General features: G+C 33.7%; 1 protein-coding gene across 1 annotated transcript in view; it reads left to right on the forward strand.

Annotated features, from left to right (window-relative positions):
- The window catches only part of RDH10 (retinol dehydrogenase 10), a 34,237-nt gene extending 15,472 nt beyond the window's left edge, over window positions 1-18,765 (forward strand). Inside the window, exons 3-6 of the mRNA XM_074278878.1 lie at window positions 13,332-13,430; window positions 15,214-15,359; window positions 17,167-17,298; window positions 17,416-18,765. Coding sequence (XP_074134979.1) covers window positions 13,332-13,430; window positions 15,214-15,359; window positions 17,167-17,298; window positions 17,416-17,539 — 501 coding nt within the window. The 3' untranslated portion in view covers window positions 17,540-18,765. The remainder of the gene's footprint in view (window positions 1-13,331; window positions 13,431-15,213; window positions 15,360-17,166; window positions 17,299-17,415) is intronic.
- Window positions 18,766-21,182: the final 2,417 nt, after the last annotated feature.

The raw sequence follows: 21,182 nt of genomic DNA on the forward strand, positions 1-21,182 counted from the left end.
AAAAAAGGGTGCTTCCACCCTCCCTGACTTTTCAGGGAGATGAAAACATCAAAGGAAATGGGAAATCAAATCAGATTAGAGGTTTCTGAAGGGGCTCACTTGAAACAGGTATACATAAATCCATCAATATGGGAGGTACTACACATAATTACATAAATTACATAAACACATAGCAATATAACACAAGCTAGAAGTTATATAACAAATAACATGATCAAATAATCATAAATTGAGAATTTATACATGTCCATAAGTCCTAGAAATAATCCAAAAGGAATCCATTGTCCATTAGTTCATGTGCCAGGAATCCAATAATTCCTGTAAGCTATGAAGTCCTGTATTAGTCTCATCAACAATTTTTCATCTCAAGGAATCCAATGATCCCTGCTGATTTTCAAGTCCTTTAACAGTCTTTGTGTTAAGGGAATCCAATGATTCCTGTAGATTTTGTTCTTAGGTCTTCTCCTTTGTTTTGAGGTTTTTCTCTTTTTTGTCTCTCTCTGATGGACAAGGCAAATATGACTAGTTGGCACCCATCTGATTCCTTCTCCATCTGAAGAAATACAAGCAAACCCTCTTCCCCAAGCAGTTAACCTATCAAGTCCCTTCCATTCACCACTTTCTGGGTCTCTCCACATCACCTGGCAATTATCTGAAGATAGTGGAGCTGCTCGTACTGGACACTGCCCTTCCAGTGGGTTATAAAACCTGTCTGCCGGAGCCAGTGCATCTTTGTCAAAAATTAAGAAATTAATGGTATAGAGAACTAAATTGAGAAGTTCTCTAGGGTTGCTTGTGGCTCCCCCTTTTGTTTTTGGAGGAGTGTCTTAATGTCTCTGTTTCTTCTTTCTACTATTGCCTGACCTTGAGGATTAAAAGGTATGCCAATGGTGTGTAAAATCTTACACTGTGCACGAAAGTGTGCAAAATGTTTAGAAGTATATGTAGGTCCATTATCTGTTTTTATTTGTATTTATAATTGCAAATGCTTGGATAAGGAATTCAGTAACCACTTGGGCTGTCTCTTTGGCTGTTGGCATTGCAAAAGTGAATCCTGAAAAGGTATCTACCATAACATGGATAAAAGACAGACAACCAAAAGATTTATAGTGGGTCACATCCATTTGCCAGATTTCATTGGGTCTCAAATCATGAGGGTTCATCCCTGGAGGGAGTGTAGGAGCATGGAAAAGAAGGCAAGCCGTACAGCTATTTACTATGTTCCTAGCTTCCTCTCTTGTTATTCCAAATTGTAAACGTAAAGCTCGAGCAGCCTGATGATATTTAGAATGAGATTCTTGGGCTTCCTGAAATAAAGGAGTACTGACTAACATAGTTAAAAGGCTATCTGTCTTTGAATTTCCATCAAAAATAAGACCTGGAAGTCCACTATGTAAGTGGACATGCAAGATATAAATCTTGCCTGTATGTTTTCTTACTTGCTCTTGAAGTTCCTTAAAGAGCTGATAAATATTAGAAGCTACAAATTTTATTTGGACTGTGGAAATTCTTTGTACCACACCTACTGAATAGGCTGAATTAGAAATTATATTTATGTCTCCTGGGTAATAAGTAAGAGCTAGCATGATTGCAAATAATTCATTCTGCTGAGTGGACTGAAAAGGAGTTCTGACTACTCTCTTTATGGTTAAATCATGAGAGTGTACAGCACAAATATTTTCTTTGGAGGCATCTATAAAGATAGTTGGTCCTTTAAGAGGAACCTTAGAAACCAAAATTACACAATTCACAGCCTTGTATATTAGTGTACCTGTATCCCTGTAGTTCCATCAGCACTATTTCCTTTTTTCCCTATTTTTGCCAGATTGCTGATTGTAAAAGTGAAACTTCAGAGTTGTCTGAATTTGTATTTCTTATTGCATTGAACAATCTTTCATCTGAGGTTATGTATAATCTTTTGAAATCTTTTGAAATTTGTTCTTACTGTCTCATCTACTGGGAAGAGAATGAGTTTTAAATATAAGGCTTGAATTGAAGCAGTAGATATACTAGTACTGTTAGGAAATTTTTGTAGTTCTGAGTCACTACTTGAAGTAACATCATCTCATCCTTTAATAGCAGTAGTCACTGTTTAATGAGCACTTATTTTTGCTGAATTATTAGTATTGCCATCATTCTAATTGTATCCATTTTAAAAGTCTGGCTCTTCTTTTATTAGCTTTTTGGCTGGAAGGCAACTATAGAAATGTTCTTGCATATATGTATTAGATATTAACTGCTTCTGAAATTCAATTTTAAATCTCTATAGACACAAAAATAATAAATCAAAAACATAAGAGGGGTAACTTGGTGAAAATTTAACTCTTGGATTCTTTCTATTCCCTTGTTTTTATTTAATTAATAGAAAATGAGCTATAGTATGACCTTTATTTTAAGGGAAAGATATCTTGCCATAATTTAACTATAAGTCAATATGACCTACCTATGTCTAAGTACTTTAGAGGATGCTTAATCTTTTATGTGTGTGTTCTAATTCCCTTTGGCAATCTAGTGAACCTACAGACTCCTCAGAGTAAAATTTTTAAATGCATAAAATGCAAGATAGAAGATTGCAAAGGAATAATGAAATGTACTTTTCAAAATGTTTTCTTGAAAAATGCTCACAGATCGCTGCTTTAGAGAGCTATCCCCTCTTGCCAGTCTCAAAAGTTTTGGGGAAAGTATTACATAATTTGGTTAAGTATCCTTTCTGTCTCTCCGTGTGTCCATTTAGATAACTCTTATTTGCTATGATTCCGTGGTACAAATTTCAAAATAGATGTTCATTAGGACTAAAATATGATTTCATATAGTTTACATACTAGGAAAAGTTAGATTTGTGTTTAGTTAACACTTAAAAGGTAACTTCAGGAAATAGATTTTTCTTAATTCATCTGTGAATATTCTAAAGTTGCAAAGTTTTAGTGCTCAATATCTTAAAACATTAACACTTGGAAATTTAAGAATCTTAATCCATATCTTTTTTCTGGATATATATTTTTTTTCAGGACTCTATTATCTCTAATTATATGTTCCCATGGATTATTTATTACCATTATGTGCAAAATTTCAGTTTCCTTTCTTTTTTTGGAAGTTTTTTTTTTTAAATTGTGAACTTTATCATCAGTGAATATGTAATTTGTTTTCCAAAATAGGTCAGTTCACAACTCTATGAGCAGTGAATTATTATGCTTTTTAGTTTCTCCAACATTTAATTTACCATTTGAGGGGAAACCTTAGAGTTTAAAATTGATTTTTTTTTCTGATTATTAGTGACTAATTATTAGATAATTCTTTGCATTTCTCCTTTTGAAAACTTCATATCCTTTGATTATGGAAAATATTTTTATTCTTAAAAATTTATGTCAGTTCCCTGTAGATTTCAGACTTTTTATTAGGGATGTTTAATGTAAAGATTCCCCTCATACATGAATGCTTCATATATGTTCATGTCATTCTTATACAGGAATCTTAATAATTTTTTCTTTATGATTCCAGTTTTATCACATGTGCCTCTGAAAACATTATTATAGTTACAATATCATAATTGTCAAGACAACAGAATTAGTCTACTTCAAAATTAGGCAGCACAGCAATAAATTTAGCATAAAAAAGTATCATTCCAATGTGTTATATAAAAATTAATCATTAGAACTTGATACAGTAGAATTAGTGTGAAATCAAATTTATAATTGACTTACTGACATTTTATTCAACAAACATTAATCGACTAAGATATATATTTATTGTGTACCTCCTATGTGCTAAGCACAAAGAAATTAAAAAGTCCCTGCTCTCACTCAGAAAATAAAATGTTTTTACATTTCATTTTCCAAATGCAAAATAATTTGAGGAGAGAGAGCACTAACAATTAAGGAGATCAGGAAAAGCTTCCCATGGTAAATGGTACACGAGTTGAGCCTTAAGGGAAGCAAGGGAATCTTAGAGGCAGGTAGGAGGGAAAGCTTTCCGGAAAAGAAGACATGGACAAAAACAATGTCATAACTGAGAAACTGTCAGTTTGAATAGAATGTTGAATGAATGATAGAGAATGATATATGAAATAACTCTAGAAAAGTAGACTAAACATTCTTTGATTGATAAAAGATCAAAAAATATCAATAGGCACTTTTCACAAGAAGAAATCAAAGCTATCAATAATCGTGTATAGAAAAATACTCTAAATCATAATGATGGAGAAAAATTAATTAAAACAACTCTGAGGTACCATACCATCTTTACCAATCAGATTGACAAACATGACAGAAAAGGAAAATGACAAACATGTGACGGCATGTGGAAAAATAAATATACCAATAAACTATTCGTGGAGTTGTGAACTAGTCTAGAGAATAATTTGGAACTAAGGAATCATAAATTGAGGGGATATTCATCAATTGGGGAATTACTGAAGAAATTGTGGTATATGATTGTGATGGAATAGTGTTAAGTTATAAGAAATAATGAAATGGTGATTTCAGGAAAAACCTGGGAAGACATATAAATTGATATAAAAGTGAAATGAACAGAACCAAGAGATTATCGTGCACAATAATAGCATTGTTGTAAAATGAGCAACTATGAATTTAGCTACTTTGATCAAGACAGTGATCTGAGACAATCCTGAAGGACTCATGATGAAAAATGATACTCACCTTCAGAGAGAGAACTGATGAACTCTGAGTGCAAATTGAAGCATTTTTTTTCACTTTGCTATTTTTTCTTTGTCTTTCTTTTTTAACCACATGACTAATATCAAAATCTGTATTTTGTATGATTTCACATATGTAATGTATATTAGTTGCTTCCTTATTGGGTGGGGGAAGAATTAGAGGGAGAATGAGAATTTAGAACTCAAAATTTTAAAAAATTAAGAGAGAAAGGATGAAAGGTGGGTTAGAGCCAGATTTTTAAGGGCTTTCAGGTTTATTTATCTCGTTGCTAATAGGGAGCCATTGGAGAATTCTTGGACACAGGGGTGATATTATCCTACCTGTTCTTAAGAAGATTTAACTTGGGCAACTCTGTAGAATGGATTGTAGAAGGAAGAGACTCCAATTTCAATTAGAAGGCTTTTGTGCAAAAAATAGTGATCAGAACCTAAACTAGGATAATCACTTAGTAAATTAAAATAAAAAGGGAAATGCATACAAGAGATCTTGTTGAGGTAGTAGTAATAGCACTAAGATCTTGCACCTTATTAGATATGGGAGGGTAAGCAAAGAAGAATGGAAGATACCTAGGTGGACATGGAGCCATTTAGTGATATCAGATGGAGAGGAGACCAAACTGCATAGTGGAAAGAATGTTGAATTTAGTCAGATCATCTTTGTCCCTCAGATTGGTAAGGAAATTGGGCCACAGTCATAAAACTAGTAAGTGTCATTTCTCATTTGTAAAATAAAGGCAGTGTTTGTTACCTAATGTACAGAGTTGTAATAAGGATAAAGGAATTTATAAATTTAAAAAGAGTTATTTAGTTGATTGGTCATATCTGACTCTTCATGATCCCATTTAGGGCTTTCTTGGCAAGGATACTGGAGTGGTTTTCCGTTTCCTTCTTCAGCTCATTTTACAGATGAGGCAACTGAGGCAAATAGGGTGAAGTGTCTTGCCCAGGTAGTAAGTATTTGAGGCTAGTTTTGAACTCAGGTCCTCCAATTCCAGAGTTAGCACTATCCATTGTACCACCAAGTTACCCTTTAAAATACTACTAAACATGTAAGCTAGACAACCATATTCCTATACAAGATGTATTTATCATCATTCATAGTATTTATGGGTTTTTTTCCCCCACATTTATGATCAACAATCTGCTTGCTTCTCAGAAGAGTTTAAGGCATCAAGGTATTTTTTCCTATTCCTCTCATAATCTCTCCATTGTGTTTTTCAGAATATCATGGGCCTAAACTTGGGATTTTTCCTTTTGTTTATAGACAGTTGGATAATGAGTTAGAAAAGGTGTAAAAAAATCATGATTTTCAGAAGTGTTTTCTTGAATTGATCAAGAGAATACTGTGCATGTGCAAATTTCTCTTGTGAAAATTTTAATTTCCTCGTTAGTGTCCATTAATCTGATTTTTTTTTTTTTTGCAAATAGAAATTTGTGTCTGTCCTTGCCTACATCTTTAAAATGTTATTAGTCTCAAATTTTCAAAAGCCACACTTTGCAAATAGAGCCTTTCTTTGCATTCTCATTTGTTTAGTTTTCAACTAATTTGTCCTGACAGTGCAGCTGCAGGCCTCTTTGTGTTGTAAAATCTTTCATTAAGAACGCCAAGAATGAACTAGAGAACTTTTGGAAAGGGGAGGGAAGAAGTGCTAGACTGTTAAGAGTTAATTTGCCGTAAACCTGTAAGAACAAATTACTAACGATGTGGCATAGCTTGTAATTGTTCATTTAGCTTCACTCATGTGTTGTTTAAGAAGTCATTAAGACTATGCAAACACAGAAAAACATCAGAGCTTTACAAGTACCTATGAAAGTTACTTTTGGGGGGGAAAAGATGTTTATGTTGTTTAGGAAATGTTGAGATATGGAAAATGTTTGGGATATTCCACAAAACATGGTAGGTAGCATCTGTTAGAATTTCAGTGTTTATCTATCTTCTTATCGACAGAAAATTTCTGACAGAAACCTTTAGTAAGAATTTGGTATTATAAGTTCTTGATAAAACTCATTTCAAAATCGTCTACAATTTATGATATTTGACTAGGATTGAAATACACAATTTATGTACAGCTCTAGTCTTTATAGCTCAAATGGTGTAGTATATACTATGTAGAAAGTGTAGCTGACCTTTAAAATCCCTTTCAACTCTAAAGCCTCCCATTTTATAAGTACTTCTAGTTAAAATGTGACAAAGCATTGTGCAGTTCTCTAGAATTTGAAACCCCCTAGGTTGAGGGCCCCAGCCTTTTTCCTGATGTTCAGACCTACTTTGTATTTCCCTGAAGTCCTGTGATGGTTGCTGAGAGAGCTTATAAGAGTCTGCCAACTGAACTCCCTGCTGGTATCCCCTGCCAGTTATGGGGAAGCCGGCATAATGCCAACAACCAGCTTAGAGGTCTGCCCAGGTAAGTCTGAGCCAGTGATAGACTACTGTCTACTGTTTGGGAATCCACTGACCTAAATAGTCGCTTGTTATCATCTGTGTAACAAAGCAAAACTTCTTTCAGGTGAACTATGTGGACTGGCAGAAATTCATCTGATAATTGTGTAACTTGGTTGTTTTTCATTTTGGCAACACAGCTCTAGATTTGTACATAAGCCATTGGATTTTGCATTTCAAGTATTTGCCCTTATATTTTTCTCATGACTATTCTGGAATAAGTGAAAAAGCTCTTAGAACCTTAGTTTGAACTGACTGGTGTCATAGCAACTGACATTTCACCCTTTGGTGATCCCTTCCTTATTCTTGGTGTAATATTTGTGTGCATTAATAATGCATTATGAAGTACCAAATTTCATTGTGCCCATCACACTGTGTCAACCAGTGAATACCTCGTACTAGTCATCTCAGATGGCATCTTACCAAACTGCAGGGGACAAGAATAATTAGGAAGGTAAAATAGTATGTAAAGTCAAGTTGCTTTTGAAAGTTACTGAAAGTAATGCTTTCCATAGAAATACATGTAAAAATAAACAGTATCTCACATCCTTTTTCATATTTATGATGATTGATGTTGATTAAATAATTTGCTCTTGTTCTCATGAATTTAGAATCAGTTTATTTGTGAAAGCATAAACAACATGGTTAATTTCTTCCATACAAGCTGCTGAGGAAATGTTTAATGGAAACTCAGCACTCAGTCACATACTGTATTATGCACATGTGAAACCTAAGCCAAGGTTTAGAAAGGAGACTGATTAAGTGGTAATGATTTGAATACCCTCATACTAGTCTTTGCTGTTGGATGTTCATTCATAGAGTAGTTTTGTGATGCCTACAAAATGACATTCTTTCTAAACGACTGATTAGTCAAAGTGTGTTTATCTTAGAGCTATAGAGAAAGCAGTGGCAAATTTAGTCTTTTATTCACAGAAAGCCAAATTTATCCTTAATAAAAAATGGGAAAGGGAAACTGCTAACCAAAAACAAAGTTTCCTTTTTTTAAAAAATGCTATTTGGTACAGTTTTTTGTTAGCTGCTAGAAGTGGGGCAAATCACCAAGTAGGTATTCTGGTTTTATCCTCTAATTATACTGTGTCCACAAGATGCCAGGAAAACTAGTTGAAAAACAAAAAATATCAAACCAGGGTTGTTTTTTCATGGATTCCTTGAAGTCAGTTACTCTTAAGTCGGGAAGGATAGGAGGTAGTTTTTCTTTCTCTATGAATTGACTTAAAATGTTTGGCTCTTGTGACAAATGGACATTTCCTAAAATTTTTTGCCCAGTTGCCACATGAACAGAAAGATGCACAGACCAAGTGCTATTGTCAGACAAAAATAAAATGTGCTTAAAGGTGCCATCTGAACTAGAAAAAAGTTCCCATTATCACTATCAGAATCTAATAGTCAACAAAGCAAAAATAGAACCCAGTTAAATGTCTCTCCTCTACCAGATGTGCATAGAAAGAAATCTTCAGGGGAATGGATAAATCATTTAATACCTATAGGCAAATATGTCTTATAAGAATATGTAAAGATTATTAGAGCAAAACTACTTTGCAGTTTTCTAAACACAAAAACCAGAAACTTACAATTGGATTGTAAATGGCATTTGTATTCTTGTTTGCAGCAGACATGATTCAGAACATCAGTTAACTTGCAAATATTAACACTTTATATCATGTGCATCTCTCAGGAGTTAATGTTGGACCATTTAGGAAAGATATATGTAAAATTTTTTCTTAGAATTACTGCTATCACTTTGATTAATTCTTTTCCTTTCCATCTAGTCTTTAAAAGGTAATAAGAAGTGACTTAAACTGACTTAGAATTTATTGTTAGTAATTCTTGACTTACTAGTACTTTTAAAATACTTTTGGAGAATATGAAGTTGATTAGCAAAAACATGATACCTAACTAACGATCTGGAAACACACAAATACTTTTCCTGACCTATTTTGAGAATGTACTCTATAAATAATATAACTTTATTTTATTTATACAATTGAATATTCATTCTAGAGTTTGGCTAGAGCCTGAAGACAGATTTTAATGTCCTGAAACAATGATTCTCAAAACTTAGGGTTCATGAACAATTTCAATGGCATGAACTACCTACCCTATCACTCTTATTTGTTAGTACAAAAAAAAAAAGTTGAAATGTTTGCAAACTGTGCCCAACATTTTCTTAGTACTGTTAATTATATGAGAACGCCTATGAGTGAAAATCTAGTGAGGGAGGCTATTAATACTGGAACAAACAATATAAGACAGTCTATGTATAATTAAGTGCTAAAACTATATAGTACAGAGTAGAGTATCATATAGGAATTTGGGGGAAAGAGGATCAGTTATTGTGGACTGGTATAATTTGAGAAGACTTTATAGAAAAGGTTGAGATATTTGTTAGGAGTAAGTGAGAAAATATATATGAAAGTACTTTGGAAAGATTAAAGCACTACACAATTATAAAATACTAATACCAAATTATTTGTATAGGTCTTTATAACTTATAAAACAGTTTCATATAATTGTTTCATTTTGAGCCTTATATCAATCCTCTGTAGTACATAGGTCAGATGACATTCTCCTCTTATAGATCAAGAAATGAGACTCTGAGAGGGCCTGTGATCACATAACTAACAAGCCCTTTCTGCCACAGGGCTCCAGATTGGGTTCCCACAGACCTAGATTTATCTGGGTGGAGGGATATCAGATTTCAAATATATTCATAATAAGTATATCTCCACCCCAAAGCAACTAAGGAAGTCTGAAACAAAGTTTGGCTATGTCTTATATCCAGGGGATTCCCCAAATATGGAGAACAGGGTCTCTTTTTGAAAACATGTTTAATATGCTATATGAATGTTAGAGGGCAGAGGTTTATTTTCTCTGCCCTAGAAAATATTTAATATGTAAAAGGTTCATAAGCCTACATTAACAAAAAAACATAGAACAACAATATGCTCATTATATTTTCCTGGGAGATAAAAATAACTTTGTAAAATCATCAAAACAAATATTTCAGTTTCACATTCACCTTGGACCCATATTTATTAACAATTCACCAGAGTATCATTTGGGATTTTCCACCACTGGGTCCTCTTGGCAGTGGACATCTTCCCTGAAAACTATTACATTATTCTGGATATTGTCTTCTGATAGGCAGTCAATACTTAATTCAAACTTTCTGAATCCAAGTCCAATAGTCTTTATATACCAAGTAGTCTCTCTTGGTATCAGGATTGACCTGGGTCTTTGAAGGAGATAATAACAACATGAATCAAATGAATATCTAGCAGGTAAGATAGATAAGGAGACAGGAACAAATGTTTGGAGTTTATTAGTAATGGTTATTGGGTTGTTTTTGTTTTTTTTTAAACAATGGTTAGGTGTGAGATAGTATGGACACAGTATTAGCTTGGGCTCACATATCACTTTCTGACCATTGCCAGTTGTGTGACTAAGTGTTAGATAACTTGCACTTAGTCAAGTTATCTAAATGTCCATTTGTTTATCCATAAAATGGAACTGGTATTGATAATAGTACATAAAACTCTTTGCAAATTTAGAAGCATTACATGTGTCAGTTACTAACAATTTTTATAAGTAGTTTGGGTGAGATTTTACAGGAAATTGAATGCCAATTTATTGACTAGAGTATTTGGTAAAGAGCTATTGAAGGTTATTGAGTAGCATGAGGACATGATGAAAAATGATTTTTCTAACATATTAATCCAACAACATACAAGATTTACTAGGAGACATAGGGACAAACTTCACTAGCATTAACCAGAGATAGGGGAAAGAAAGAGTTAGGGGGAAAAGAGTATGTGAGGAGAATATCACTGTTTTTGACAAGATACCAGGAAGGATATAGTATATAGTGGAACAAGTATTGGATTTGGAAGTCAAGGACTTGGGGTCAAATCTCAACTGTGCCAGTTATAACATGTGTGGCCTTTGGCGAATCATATCTTGTCTCTGGGCCTCAGTTACCTTTTTATTAAAAAAAAAAAAATTAGAGAAGTTGGATTACATTAAAAACATTTACTTTGCACCAGTAGCGTGCTAGGCACTCTGCTATTCATTGTGGATAAAAAAACGAAACCATCTGGGCAGCTAGGTGGTTCAGGGGATAGAGCAACAGCCCTGAAGTCAGGAGGACCTGAGTTCAAATGTGGCCTCACTTAATACTTCCTAGCTATGTGACCTTGGGCAAGTCATTTAACTCTAATTGCTTCAGGGAGAAAAAAAACAAAACCATCCTTGTTCAGATAGATTTGATGTGGTAGACATGTATACATTTAAGTATGTACAAAAAAATTTTTTTTTAAAAGGGTATATATAGGAGGCAGATAATCATGGGGGTAGGGGAGGTAAGAGAGACCTCAGGAAATGGCTTTTGAGATGAGCTTTGAAGCAAATTAGAGATTCAGAGTTGGTAGGGGAGATGGGGAAAACATGGATTATGGATAGTAATCTTTGACTTCCTACAGCTTATGATCAAGAGGAGCAAAGATATCACTTTAGATTTTAGCAGAACAGATTTCAAAGAGTTCAAAGTGAGGATAAGCTGGATCCAATGGCCTAAAATAAGGGAAGCTGGCTCAAGTGGGATTAAAAGATGTTAAGAATGAAATCCTGAAGATATAAAGAGGAATTATTTTAAAAAAGCAAAATAGAGGGAACAGCAAAAAAAAGAATTCTCTGACTACTCTGATTTTTTTTTAACTTTCAGTAGTATTTTATTTTTCCAATTACATGCAAAGATAATTTTCAACATTCATTTTTATAAGATTTTTTAGTTCTAATTTTTTTTCTCCTTCCCTCACCTTCCTTCTCTTCAAGACAGCAAGCACTCTGATACAGATTATATACATACACATTTTAAACATATTTCTATAAAAGAATATTATGAAAGAAAATCAGAACAAAAGGGAAAAAACACAAGAAAAAAAAAAGCAAACCAAAAAAAAATAAAGGAAAGGAAATATGCTTTGATCCACATTCATTCTTCATTGTTCTCTCTCGGGATGCTTATTCCATCTTTTTTAAAGCTATATAAAAGCTATGGAGTAGGTGATTAAGGATTAATTAAAAAAAAAAACTGGTACATTCCCATAAAAATCTTTTTAAGAAGCATATTAATATCCAGAATAGCTGAGATGGATTAAGAATACTAAAGACAAAAATAAGGGTTTTCATGGTATTTTTATAAAAAGTTGCATTGAAGGAAAAGGAAGTAACAGAGAAAGGATAAGACTGCTACTGCTTAGAGTATTTGGGGTGGTAAGAAGGCCAAACCATTCAACTCTTTTTTTTTTTTTTTTTTAATTATAATTTTTATTTACCAGATATATGCATGGGTAATTTTACAGCATTGACAATTGCCAAACCTTTTTCAATTCTTATTTTGCTTAATGTTTTCTCTCCCAAGAAAAAATTGCTCTGTGGAGTGGAAATGATTTTTTTAAAAAATTTAAAACTGAAGATGATAATATAATAACTGTCTTCATTGAATCAAGTCATCAGAATTAGGTGGACTGTGTCATCTGGTACTACTAGGCAATGTAACTGAATAACTCAGTGACTGGGAAGTTGTGACTAGGTAGTAGTTCATATGAGGGGAAAAAAAGATCTGGAGAGTTTAGTAAACTGCAATTCAGTGATTCAATTGCTTTTCTTTAAAGATATATAACAATAGTAGCTATACTAGATTATATTAAGGGTCAGGTTCCAAAAGGAGAGGAGTAATTAATTGTTCTTTTGCTATGAGTATACCTAGAAATTTGTGCTTACTTTGGAAAGCTAACAGACAAGGTAAAACATACCCTGATAGTAACCAGGTTTTAGAAACCATGTTATTAGAGGGATAGGTCAGGTTTGGGTATAGTGGGGTAAAAGGAAGAGCGATTTTCCAAATGCATATCTTGGTTTATAGCTTTTATGAACTGCTGAAGTTAGGTTATCAAGCGTCTAGGTCCTGGTAGGAAATAGAGTGGACAACAGAGGCAACAGGGAGAAATATTGGAGTATCTATTTCTGATCATCTTGAGGAGAGTGAGATTCAACCATCTTCCCAATCTTTATCTTTATTTTTGTTTTACTAAATTGGAACTAAAATTGAATTTCTGATAGGAATTTTATGTTCTAGATGAGTTACAGATAACATTAGGAATAATTGCTGACACTCAACTTTTTTTTTTTTTTTTTCAGACCACTAAAGCTTTTCTTCCTACAATGCTGGAGATTAATCATGGTCACATTGTGACAGTTGCAAGTTCCCTAGGCTTGTTCAGTACAGCTGGAGTTGAGGTTTGTCAACTATAAATAATTTTCTTCTGTTAAATCTGTATATATTAACTGTCAAGCCCACTTGTAGCAATAGGATTAACTGCTATTTAAACAGTTCATACCCATCAAGGACTTCCCCATCATTACCCATACCAAAGGATTTTGGTGTTGCTAGTCAGAATGAGAATAACTTTTTGCAAAATTTCCCTTCAGAATCAACTTTTATTACAATTGACAGGAGTTGTCAGGTACTTAAACCTCTCAGTTAACAGAACATCATGCTGGAACTGATCCAGATAGAAGGACAAGTACTGATCTTTCATGGCTGTCAGTGAAGTTAATGGCCCGGATTTATAATTGTTAATTCTAGTGGCAACAGGAGAACCTTGGCCAGAGTTTGCCATCCCAAACAGAACTTTTGCAGTCCCATCCAAACAGTACTTGTAATGTAATGTGCCAGTTACCATACAACACATTGGTGACATCAGAGAACAAAAATTTTCCCCTCCTCACTTCCAAGTAGCTTACCAGGGGAGGGGGGAGGGGATACAAATGTACAAGATAAATGAATACAGGATAATTTAAGGAGGTGGTAGCAAGCACTAACAATCAGAGATCCAGGAAAGCCATCTCATTGGAGATGGCCCATAAGGTGACCCCTGAAGGAAGCTATGGAGGCAAAGAAGCAGCAGGCAAGTCAAGCCTTTATTAAAAATGGATGGTAGAGAAACATGTTACTTGTTATTCAGGTTAATTCATCCCTGTTTCAGTGGATCAGAAGAAGTAGCAATGGTAGATGGGAGATGTAGTCAATAAGCCTCCAAAAACTACCTTTTCATTTAAAATTATCTTCCTAATCACATACTAATTTCATTTTTTTTTTAATTTTCAAATTACATGTAAAAACTTTAAACAAAATTCTTTTAAAAAAGTTTTGAGTTCCAAATTCTTTTCTTCCCTAACCACCTCATTGAGAAAGCAAACAATTTGATATAGGTTATGCATCACAAACTAATTTTAAAGGTGAGTATAGTACCATGTTGGTACTATTAAGCATGCAAAAGGGCCACTGTGAATTCTCTGTAGGATTCTACCAAGATAAAGTATAAAACATAAGTGTAGAAAAATATGTAAGAGCCTATGCTGAACAAGACAGTTTTAAATCCAGGTTTACAAAAAAAATAAATCTTTTCTGCTATGGTCAGGGGTTATCCAGCTTCTAGTCTTCAGGTACAGATAATTAGGAAGGACATCTTTTTCTCTCTCCTGGGAATGTGAGTTTCCTAAATTAGTGTTAACCTGAAGCCAAGCTACTTAATATTTTTTTTATTTGAACTTTAGCTTTAAAAAAGTCAGAGACTCAAACAAGTTATACTCTAAGCTAGACTAGTCCGCTTTGTTCTAGCCTTAATTTAAACAAACTGGTTTTTCAGTCTCATTTACTGAACAAGAGACCATTTGTAAACTTTCCAGACACTTCAAAGGGAACCTCTCTCCATATTTAACTTTAGCTTGTTAGCTTTCATACAATCTTTGTGGTAATTTCCCCAAAGTAATATGATACTTAGTTGCTGTGGCCAAAAAAAAAAAAAAAAAAAAAAGTTCATCTATTTCTGCTGTCACTTTGAAAATATTATTTCTGCACTGACCCAAATCAAATATCTACCTTGAAAATAGTTTCCTTTTCTTTGTTCATTCACCTGTAACATATCAGACATCTAACTAAAGTTAATAGGACCAGTACATCTAGTCTGCTTTACCTTGTGGAGACTCTTTAGTGTTTCTATTCTTGCTTCTAACACAGGATTATTGTGCCAGCAAATTTGGAGTTGTGGGTTTTCATGAATCCCTGAGCCATGAGCTAAAGGCTGCTGAAAAGGATGGAATTAAAACAACCTTAGTTTGTCCTTACCTTGTAGATACTGGCATGTTCAGAGGCTGCAGAATCAGGTAAGAAAAGCCCACCTTTCTCCTTTCCCATAAAATGGGACAAAAAGTGAGGGTGAGAGTAAAGTAATTCTCCCTCTTGGGATTGGTTTTTCAGAAATTTTAGTCTACCTTGTGACCATAAGTATTAGTAATTGCTATTTTACACATAAAACTCACTAACATTATTAAAATTAAAGTATATGCTACTGTCATATTGATAGTGCCTCATAAATTATCAAATAGGAAAATTGTTAGAAAAGTATTTTCTATCCTAAAAAGTCAACCTAAGCATCAAAGGTTTCCCTTAGAGGTTATTTTTTTTTTAATGTCACCTGTATTTTATTCAAAATTTCATTGGTCAGAGATTATATCACAGATTCTATTTACAAAGGAAATATATTTATGACATCAAGACAGAATTTGTCAAGATTTCTACCTTTTGCCTGAGACAAATGATTGCAAAATTCTTAAGAGGTTATTTTTTGATAAATAACTTCGTTTCTATATTAGTGTAAGTAAGGGCAACAGTGGGCAATAATAGCTCTAACGTGGGTTTTGATGGTATAGAAAATCACTGCTGACAGCAGAATAATAATGCACATTCTTCTAGGGTCTTCCCAATGTTATAAGCCACCTGCTTTTTTAGAGAAAGGTGAGAGAAAATACTCCTAGCAAGAGAGCAGATCCACATGGAGCTACCTAGAATGTCTCTGGCATGCCAGATAAATGTAGAAAGAATGGAGTGGTTATCTCTAACTTGAACTAAGAACTGTCCTCTACAATTCATCCATAAGAAGATAAATGAGAAACTTGAGAATTTAAATGACTGAGCAAAGAAAACAATTGAACTTGTTACATGCTTGGTCAGAGCTTGTTTTTAATATGTTGCTTTTTAAGATCAACAGCACATCAAAGCAGTAGTGGAAGACTATTGCAACATTTGCAAATGGGACACAGTTAAATGATTTGTCCCATTTATAAAAATAAGTCAGAACAAAGAGTAGAATATAAATATCCTGACTTCTAATTCAATCCTATTTTTTCTTTTTTAAATTTTGTTTTTGTTTTACTTCAAGTACTTAATTCTGGGTCTTGAGATGCTCTTGAAGCACTGAGAATGGTGACAAGTAGATGTTAAATAGTATAGTCACCTTTCAGTTATCCATACTAACAGAAAAAGAAAAAAAAAGTAAGTTCAAAATAACAATTTCTCCAAAGATAATATACATTCAGATATGGTATAGAGTCAAAGCACACAACAAACCAAACTTAACCTGTACTAATTCAGTCATGGATCTGCAGGGTATTAGTGGAGAAATGAATGATAATTAAAAAAAAAAAAAAAGTACCCCAAACTTGAAGGGAGACCACTGGAAGAGTCAAACAGCCTGAATCCTACTTCCATATCTGACTCCCGTAGTTTGGTACATCTTTGGGCAAGTCACTCATTGGTTTTTTCATCTGTAAAAGGAGAAGAAGGAACTAAATAATATTAACAGAGTAAATGTCCTCAGATTATTTATGAAATATTTTAGTATTTGTTCTTCAGTCATTTCAAGAAAGGGTCATCTCATGATCATCCCAAGCTATGCTATTGCTCCAACAACAAACATCACCTCCATATTTGGTGTTTGTTTTTTACCTAAGTACAGTCTTAGCTTTAATCTTAGTCTTGGCCTCCTTTAGGGAGGCTACAAAAATAATTTGAAGGAATGTTTTTTAGCTTTATAATTTTTTTTTAATCACATTTGACTCTGTTGTACTTTACAAAACACAGACACACTTAATTTTTGTTCTTATTTTAATTTTTTAAATATACCATTTCCAGGAAAGAAATTGAACCTTTTCTGCCACCTTTAAAGCCAGATTATTGTGTGAAACAGGCCATGAAGGCCATCCTCACAGACCAGCCCATGATCTGCACTCCTCGCCTCATGTACATTGTAACTTTCATGAAGAGGTAACTTTTCTAGAATCTTTTTGTATGCATCCTTATCAAACTTGGGTGACTTCTACTCCAGATGTTTACTGAATTTTTTTTTTTAATTATGATCAAACCTTCTAACTTCCTTTGCAGCATCCTACCTTTTGAAGCAGTTGTCTGCATGTATCGGTTCCTAGGAGCAGATAAGTGTATGTACCCCTTCATTGCGCAAAGAAAACAAGCTACAAACAATAATGAAGCTAAAAATGGGATTTAAGAATTTTTTGTCCAGATTGTCATTTGGAGCTGAAGACGATCAAAATGTTTCAAGATGATGCACGTCAGCATCTACTCTGACATTTTCTGGATCCTAAGCCTGTGCGAACTTTTACAAATCAAACTTTTTTTATATAGACTGTAAATTAATTGATTAGAATACTTGGGAAATGTGATAGGCAAAAATGAACTTAAATAGTTGCCAACAGTGTCCTTTAGTTAGGACATTAAAACCAGTCAATTTTTTTATAGAAATGCACCATGTGCCATCTTCAGACTATCATTGTTGTTGAAAATGAAGAAAAGTCTAGAGAGAGTAACTTCAGTGAATTTCAGATGTGTTTTTCTTCAAAATTTCTCTAGGATTTATAAATTGATGCAATTGAGAATTCCTTTCAGCCAACTTTTTGCAACTTAAAAGAATGATGGCAGCACTACTCTCCTAATTTGTACTTATTAGCTCCAATTTGCAAAGGTGGTGGTTGGATTGTTTTTAATATGCATGTATCTTCAACTGTTTGGAGAAACAAGTTAAATCTCCATCTTTTCAAAGCTAAAATAATGTTCTTGAGTGGCATGGTAGAAAGCTGAACAGGTCTCTTCTTTTAAAAGTTAAATAAATTTTCCAAAACCAATTACAAATTTTATATTTGAAAAACTTTATTAGGTATCTGTCTATCACTCTGGAGACCTAGATGTTTAGAAAAACTTTACATTTTTCTACCTACAAATTTTGCTGCATAAAGTGTCCTTCCTCCAGGAAGTTGCTGTATTTATATTTCTTTACCTGGACTCATGCCTAGAGTACATAGCTTATCAAAGCAACAGTTTATATAAAATTCCCATTTTTGTGCCAACTATGATTAGTAAGGGGGAAAAAAAACTTTGTGGAGTGTGAAAGGGTGTAAAGATTCTTTCAGAAGTTTTATTCAAATTGTAGAACAGCAGATGACATTTTTACAGTATTTTTTTGTAAAGCAAACTATTTTGTGCCTTGAATTTGGTATATGTGTATTAGTGAAACATTGTAAAAGTGAACTTCTACCTCTGTATCTAAATGTGTACCATTCATTTGTAAATTACTATAAACTATTCTGTGATTACTTTTTTAGAATGTCTCGTTTAAATAGTGACCAATGTCTATGGCTATTAAAGAGAGCCATCTTTTATTAAGTGATTGGGAAGTTTTGTAAAAGACTGATTAAATTGAAAGAACTAACTTCCAGATAACTGATTGTATGCCTGTCTGTGATTGGTTGTGCTACTGGGAAACAAAACACTCTCTTCTTTGTGCTCCAAGTTCTTTCTACTTTATTTTTTCTTTCTTTCTTTTTTAAAAAAAATTATTATTGTTATGGCTTTTTATTTACAAAACATGCATGGATACTTTTTCAACATTGACCCTTGCAAAAACTTTTGTTCCCACTTTTCCCCTCCTTCCCCCCAACCCCTCCCTTAAATGGCAGGTAGTCCCATACATGTTAAATATTGTAAAATATGTGTTAAATACAATATATGTATACATAGTTATACAGTTATCTTGCTGCATAAGAGAAATCAGCTCTAGAAAGAAGGTTTAAAAAAAAATGAGGAAATAAAAAATGCAAACAAACAAAAACAGAAAAAGTGGAAATGCTATGTTGTGGTCCACACTCATTTCCCATAATTCTCTCTCTGGATGTAGCTGATTCTCTTCCTTACTGAACAATTGGAAATCTCATTGTTGAAGATAGTTACATCCATCAGAATTGATCATCATATAGTATTGTTGTGAAGTGTATAATGATCTCCTGGTTTTGGTCACTTCACTTAGCATCAGTTGATGTAAGTCTCTCCAAGCCTCTCTGTATTCATCCTGCTGGTCATTTCTTATAGGACAATAATATTCCATAACATTCATATCACAATTTATTCAGCCATTCTCCAACTGATGGACATCCATTCAATTTCCAGTTTCTAGCCTCTACAAAAAGGGCTGCCACAAACATTTCCCTTCTTTAATATCTCTTTGGGATACAAGCCCAGTAGAAACACTGCTGGGTCAAAGGGTATTTACAGTTTAATAACTTTTTGAGTATAGTTCCAAATTGCCCTCCAGAATAGTTGGATCCATTCACAACTCCATCAACAATGTATCAGTGTCCCAGTTTTTCCGCCGCCTCTCCAACATTCATCATTATCTTTTCTTGTCATTTTAGCCAATCTGAGAGGTGTGTAGGGGTATCTCAGAGTTGTCTTAATTTGCATTTCTCTGATCAATCATGATTTGGAACACTTTTTCATGTGACTAGAAATAGTTTCAATTTCTTCACCTGAAAATTGTCTGTTCATATCCTTTGACCATTTATCAATTGAAGAATGGCTTGATTTCTTATAAATTTGAGTCAATTCTCTATATATATTTTGGAAATGAGGCCTTTATCAGAACCTTTGAATGTAAAAATGTTTTCCCAGTTTATTGCTTCCCTTTTAATCTTGTCTGCATTAGTTTTGTTTGTACAAAAACTTTTTAACTTAATGTAATCAAGATTTTCTGTTTTGTGATCAATAATGATCTCTAGTTCTTCTTTGGTCCTCCTCCACAGGTCTAGGAGGTAAACTATCCTATGTTCTTCTAATTTATTTATAATCTCATTCTTTATGTCTAAATCATGAACCCATTTTGATCTTATCTTGGTGTACCTACCTTATTTTTTCTAAGTGTTTGGGTGAGATGATATTGTGAAATCTCTGAGTTAGTTTAAATACTTCATGTTGGATATAGAAAAAGAGGAATTAGAAAAAAAGAGTGAAATTCCAACAAACAACATTCTCATCACATGGATTCAGTTATGCTGCAGATCAGCTCAGTAATGTAAAAATCCTTCACCAAGAGCTGTGGCAAAGCCTCCCCTGATACTAGATCAGAGGGACTCTACTAAGTAACCTCTATCTGTGTATTAGATGTATGTCGGTAAGATACATGTGCAATACATATATGTTTCTTTGAATGATTACATATAAACAATGCCATCAAAAGTATTTGTATTCTCTCTACAACTTTAAATCATAGATTTAAACAAGGGATCATAGGATTGAGTAGTGAACCTTAAAAAGTCATTTATTGTAATTTGGAAGTCATCAAAGACGAATTCAAATCTGTTTTAGAAAAAAAAATACTCCAAAGAAATACATTCTTACAACTCGCTTCAAGATGTAACAAGCTTCAAAGTAAAGACGTTCTTTATAATCAACACAATTATTTTCCCATAAGTTAAGCCTATTTCTATAGTTTTCCATTATTTCTTTGCTGCTCAGTATCTTTGCTACTCAGGGCTATCTCTCAGCTTTACCTTCTCTAAGCTTGAAGAATTGCAGTTCATTTAACCTTTCCTTAGAGGTTTTGGTTTTTTTACACATCACACTATCTAATCATTTTTCTGGTTCATCTTCTTTCTCTCCTAACCCAGGCCAATATTCTCTATATCATTTTAGTTACTGCTAGCTGTTAAGAAGCAGGTAGGTGGCACAGGAGTGGACCTGAAGTGAGAAGGACCAGATTTCAAATCCAGCCTCAGTCACTTATGAACTGTGTGACCCTAGACGAGTCACATAATTTCTGTTTCCTGAACTGTAAGATGGAATAATAAATAGCACCTATCTGG

Source organism: Sminthopsis crassicaudata, chromosome 1 (genome assembly GCF_048593235.1).
Source record: "Sminthopsis crassicaudata isolate SCR6 chromosome 1, ASM4859323v1, whole genome shotgun sequence".
NCBI classification, from domain to species: Eukaryota; Metazoa; Chordata; class Mammalia; order Dasyuromorphia; family Dasyuridae; genus Sminthopsis; species Sminthopsis crassicaudata.